We start from the raw sequence: 6,327 nt of genomic DNA on the forward strand, positions 1-6,327 counted from the left end.
AGTATTGATCTGCCCTCATCTTGCTCAATGATTAAAATAACAAAAACAACCACCAAACAAACTAACAGACAGAGAAACAAGAAATGATACAAAGAAAACCTAGAATTTTATAAACTTTGTAACTGTTTTTACTGAGTAACAGGAATAGCCATGAAAAGAAAAAATACTTAATTGCTGTTGAATTTTCAGACGACAGTGATAATATCTTCTTTCCTTTAATGTTATTTTCTAAAGATGAGATTTCTCAGGGCATTTTTTACTTCTTTATTTCTCATGCTATAAATTAAGGGGTTTAGCATGGGAATGAACACCGTGTACAGAAGGGCAAACATTTTTTCTTCTTCAGGTGAAAACATTGAGCTTGGGCTCATGTAGACGACTGTTACAGTGCCATAGAAAATAAGAACAATGGTTAAGTGGGAGGAGCAGGTAGAGAAGGCTTTGTTTTTCCCTTCAGAAGAACAGATGTTCAGGATGGCTACAATGATAAATACGTAGGATAACAGGGTTAATAGAAACGGGGCAATGGCCAAAAAAACCCCTTCAGAAAGTGCTAGTATTTCAAAGTTCTGAGTATCACTGCAGGAGAGTTTTAGCAGTGCATTAGGGTCACAGAAAAAATGGTTAATCTCATTGGAGCCACAGAAAGAGTAATGGGATATAACATCTACTGCAGCAATCGTATCAACAATGCTGATTATCCAGGAAGAAGCTGCAAGTAAAACACAATTCTTTTTGTTCATGAGGAGTGGGTAATGTAGAGGTTTACATATTGCTGCAAAACGATCATAGGCCATGACTGTGAGAAGCCAGAATTCTGTACTTAAAGCAGTTATGAACAGGTAAAGCTGTGTCATACATGAAGGAAATGAAATAAAGGTCTTCCCTTTTAAAAGGCTTTGTAGCAACGTAGAGACCGTGACTGTGGTGTTCCAAATATCTAGAAAGGACAAGTTGCTGAGGAAGAAGTACATGGGTTTGTGGAGATGGTGGTCAGAGAACATTAATATTAAGAAGCCAATATTTCCCAGCATAGAGATGACGTAGGCTGGTACAACTATTGTGTAAATGAAGACACGGTGTTGAGTTTGGTTAAAGAATCCCAGAATGATGAATCCTGTGGCTGATGTCTTATTCTCTCCCTTTCTGGTTTCCGTGTTCATGATCTGTTTTATAAAAATAGAGAAAATTTGCAGCTGAATGAATAATACCTATATTGCAATATACATGGGATCCCATGATGCTATTCTTTGAGTTTCTGCCAGGTACAATCTTGCTACTCTTTGAGATTCTGCATGGAATCTTGCTATTCTTTGGGATTCTGGAATGTTGTTACTCTTTGAGGTTAGAATGTTCCTACTATTTGGGATTCTGCCAGATTCTTGTTACCTGGATTGACCACTGTTGGAAGCAGGATACTGGGCTAGATGGACCATTGGTCCGAACCAGTATGGCTATTCTTATGTTCTTATAAGGTACATGTAGCTATCAGAGGTTTAAACAAAGGAAAACACTCATCTAGTTTACTTCAAAGTCTATTGGTGTAGTGGCAATTGGTTTAAAATCATCTACTTTCTAACATCCATTTAATTTGTACCTGTGTTTCTACCTCTTCTTAACCATATCAACTATAGTTGGCAAGAGATTTGAGGTGAAAAAACTTAAAACACAAGTCAGGAAACTAGAAAGCGTCTGGAACAAACACTAAATGCCTGGAAACTACTCTGGAGGAAATACAAATATACCATAAAACAGACTAAAAGACTACATTACAAAACAATAATAGGACCAAACTACAAACATAAACTCTTCTACCTTGTGAACAAACTGTTAGACACCACACCAGTTACAAACAACAGCAAAGACACACCAGATGTTGACAACCTTGCGAAATACTTCAAGGAGAAAATTATACAACTACGTCTTAAAATACCCGCCAGCCCAATTGAATACGCCACACTCCTAGATTGTCTAGACCCAGAAGACGGAACATACCCAGCAGACAGAATTTGAACCAAATTTGAACTACTATCAGAAGACCTCATCTCTGAAACACTTAAAAGATTTGCCAAATCCCACTGCAAACTAGACATATGCCCAAACAACCTCATGAAATCAGCTCCTCAACAATTCATAATAGACCTAACTAACCACGTAAACTTCATGCTACAAAACGGATTTTTCCCTAAAGAAAAAGGAAAACTTTTACTCTCCCCAATACCCAAAGATACAAAGAAAAGCGCAAGCAAAATAACCAATTACAGACCAGTAGCATCCATACCACTAATAACCAAAATAACCGAAGGAATGGTAACGAAACAACTCACAAACTATCTAAACAAACACTCAATACTGCATGATGCCCAATCAGGATTCCGGTCGAATCACAGCACAGAAACAGTATTAATTACCTTATGACTAAATTTAAACAAATGATTGCAACTGGCAACAATATACTCCTCCTACAATTTGATATGTCAAGTGCCTTTGACATGATAGACCACAAAATCCTATTACACACACTTGAATATTTTGGCATTGGAGGAAATGTCCTAAACTGGTTCAAGGGGTTCCTAACCCAGCGGTCATATCAAGTCACATCGAATTCAACCACGTCAGCTGCATGGTCACCTGAATGTGGAGTACCACAAGGATCACCCCTCTCACCAACTATTTTCAACCTAATGATGATCCCCCTGGCAAAACTCTTATCAAACCATAACCTCAACCCATATATATACGCCGATGATGTAACAATATACATCCCTTTCAAACAAGACAATAAAGAAATCTTCAATGAAATCAACCAAAGTCTACACATCATGAACACCTGGGCAGATGCATTTCGCTTGAAACTAAATGCAGAAAAAACTCAATGCCTGATACTCACTTCCCAGAACAACACGAATGAATTCACCGCTATAAACACACCAAAACTAAACCTTCCAATCTCAGAAACTTTAAAAATCCTTGGAGTCACTATCGACCGCCACCTAACACTCGAAACTCATGCAAACAACACAACCAAAAAGATGTTCTACTGCATGTGGAAACTGAAAAGAATAAGACCATTCTTCCCAAGATCCGTCTTTCACAGCTTAGTGCAATCCCTCGTACTCAGCCATCTGGACTACTGCAACTCACTATACGCAGGTTGCAAAGAGCAAATACTGAAGAAACTTCAAACAGCCCAGAATACAGCAGCCAGACTCATCTTCGGAAAACCAAAATATGAAAGTGCAAAACCCTTACGAGAGAAGCTACACTGGCTCCCACTCAAGGAATGCATTACTTTTAAAGTCTGCACATTAGTCCACAAAATCATTCACGGTGAAGCCCCAGCCTACATGTCTGATTTAATAGACTTACCACCCAGAAACGCTAAAAGATCATCCCGAACTTTCCTCAACCTACACTTCCCTAATTGCAAGGGCTTGAAATACAAGGTGCTACACGCGTCAACCATTTCTTACATGAGCACGCAGTTCTAGAATACACTGCCGCGCAACCTGAAAACGATCTACGAGCAAGCCACCTTCCGCAAACTATTGAAGACCCATCTTTTTGAGAAAATTTACGGAAAGAACCAAAACACATAAAGCCCACACTCACTGTTCAGTAATGCATCAATACAGCCACTTCTAAATTCTCATCCCCCGTAATCTCACCACACTCATACCTTTACTGACAGAAAATGTATACCAAAGGTTTTCCTATCAAACATATAAACGGCGAGTGACCGTACTCACTCGCAAATGCGCAGTAGAGACTTCCCTCTCTGTCCCGCCCCCGCATCAATACGTGATGACAGGGGGGGGGCGGGACAGAGAGGGGAAACTGCGCCGCCGAGGTTGCTACCGCTCCCCCCCCCCCCCACTCGGAGTCGCCGCCGCCATCCCTCCACCCGGCCCGGGCCCTCTCTTCCCTTCTGAACTTACACATCCATTCGCCGAACGCAGCAACGCACATCAGCTGAGCTGCAGTGAGCCCTTCCTTCTTTGCCTGTGGTCCCGCCCTCCTGTGACATAACGTCAGCGAGGGTGGGACACACACAGGCAGAGAAGGAAGGGGCAGCTCAGCTGATGTGCGTTGCTGCGTTCGGCGAATGGATGTGTAAGTTCAGAAGGGAAGAGAGGGCCCGGGCCGGGTGGAGGGGTGGCGGCGGCGGCGACGACGACCTCGCGGGGGGGAAGGGGAGCGGTGGTGACCGCGGGGGGAGGAAAACCTCAATACCAGCCCGTTTTTAAGGGCTCAACGGCTAGTTATTATATATTGCCCCTTTTGTTTCCGTTATTTCCTTCCATTGTTTCAATGCTCTTTTCCATTACTATATTCCTTAACGATACTTTGACTATGTCTCGCATAACTCATCACAATGTAATCCATAACCGAGTTGTAACAAATTGTATTTCCATAATTCATAATATATTGTAAGCCACACTAAACCCGCAAAAAGGTGGGAAAATGTGGGATACAAATGCAATAAATAAGCAAGCAGGTTAACGCCGCATGCTCATTGCCAATTCTATAACGAAACCTTGGCATCAAGAGTCTGTTATGGAATGATAGCAGAAGTCAGCATTGGTATGCCTAAATTTATGCATGCCTGCTTATGTCAGTGATAGATGAGAGTGGACGCCCCTAAGTGTGGCAGGCAATGGTACCCTTTTTTTGAAAGAAAAAAACGTTTAAAAAGTGGAATAAAGCACCATTTATGTAGGAAAATTTTAAAATAAATCATATAGAGGGCATAATCGAACTGGGCGCCCATCTCTAAGGACGTCCCGGCGAAGGGGCGGGGCATCCCATATTATCGAAACAAGATGGGCATCCATCTTTCGTTTAGATAATATGGTCGGGGCCGCCCAAATCTCAACATTTAGGTCAACCTAAATGTTGAGATCGCCGACCTTAGAGATGGCTGGCCTCGGTTATCGCCGATAATAGAAACCGAGGATGTCCACCTCAAAAATGACCAAATCCAAGCCCTTTGGTCATGGGAGGAGCCAGCATTCCTAGTGCACTGGTCCCCCTGACATGTCAGGACACCAACCAGGCACCCTAAGAGGCACTGCACTGGACTTCATAAAAAAGTCTCAGGTGCATAGCTCCTTTACCTTGTGTGCTGAACCCCTCAACCCCCCCCCCAACCCACTCCCCACAATTGTGCACCACTACCATAGCCCTTATGGGTGAAAGGGGGCGCCTAGTTGTGGGTACAGTGAGTTTGTGGTGGGTTTTGGAGGGCTCCCATTTACCACCACAAGTGGAACCGGTAGGGGGGGATTGGCCTGGGTCTGCCTGCCTAAAGTACACTGCACCCACTAAAAACAGCTCCAGGGACCTGCATAGTGCTGTCAGGGAGCTGGGTATGACATTTGAGGCTGGCATAGAGGCTGGCACAAAAATGTTTAAAATATTTTTTGGGGTGGGAGGGCTTTGTTGACCACTGGGGGAGTAAGGGGAGTTGATCCCCGATTTCCTCTGGTGGTCATCTGGTCAGTTGAGGCACTTTTTAGGCTTGGTCTTAAAAATAAATGGACCAAGTAAAGCCGGCGAAGTGCTCATCAGAGCCAGCCTTCTTTTTTCCATTATCGGCCGAAGCCGGCCATCTCTTAACCACGCCCCCACACCGCCTTCTGTACCCTGCCGACATACCCCCTTTAACTTTGGCCGGCCCTGCAATGGAAAGCAGTTGAAGCCGGCCAAAATTGGATTTCGATTATACCAATGTGACTGGGTTTAAGAGAAGGCCAGCCATCTCCTTTGAAAATAAGCAGGCTTGCCATCTAAGATGAAACCCAAGGCAAAAAACCCCAAAATGTTGAAGTTATCAACATAGGCAATGATTCCTACTTAAGAGTAACATTACACATCATAACTGTAGCCCATGTTGATAACTTCCCTCCTAAGTGACTTGCCCCAGATCGCAAGGAGCATAGTAGGATTTAAATTCGGGGTTCCTTGGTTCTCAACTTCCAGTTCTATGCCTACATGCTAACTCAAATGGTCTGTAAATCAGTCCAGAAAAATTAACCCTATATTGTGGACTACATAGTAATTCAGCTCTTTTATTTTCTTTTTGGGTATATGTGTAAATATCTGGACTTCTATTTTATATATAAGTACAATTGCTTGATTTATTACTTTTAATTGCATAAATAAAAAAATAAGAAACTAAGCACAGGAAATCTCACTCAAAATCATCAGCTGAAATTCCCATTTTAAGTTCATTTCACAACATTCACAGTACTTACTCATGAGCTGGAAGTTCTCTTTAGACTGATTCCTGTATCGTTGCTGTATAAATTAATGATCAGGTGGTCT

At 42.4% G+C, this 6,327-nt stretch overlaps 1 protein-coding gene across 1 annotated transcript; it reads right to left on the reverse strand.

The window, feature by feature from the left end:
* Positions 1 to 221: 221 nt before the first annotated feature.
* LOC115457068 (olfactory receptor 1019-like) lies at positions 222 to 1,163 on the reverse strand. The gene has a single exon (XM_030186492.1). The coding sequence runs from the start codon at positions 1,161 to 1,163 to the stop codon at positions 222 to 224; it is 942 nt and encodes a 313-aa protein (XP_030042352.1).
* Positions 1,164 to 6,327: the final 5,164 nt, after the last annotated feature.

Source organism: Microcaecilia unicolor, chromosome 14 (genome assembly GCF_901765095.1).
Source record: "Microcaecilia unicolor chromosome 14, aMicUni1.1, whole genome shotgun sequence".
Taxonomy (NCBI): domain Eukaryota; kingdom Metazoa; phylum Chordata; class Amphibia; order Gymnophiona; family Siphonopidae; genus Microcaecilia; species Microcaecilia unicolor.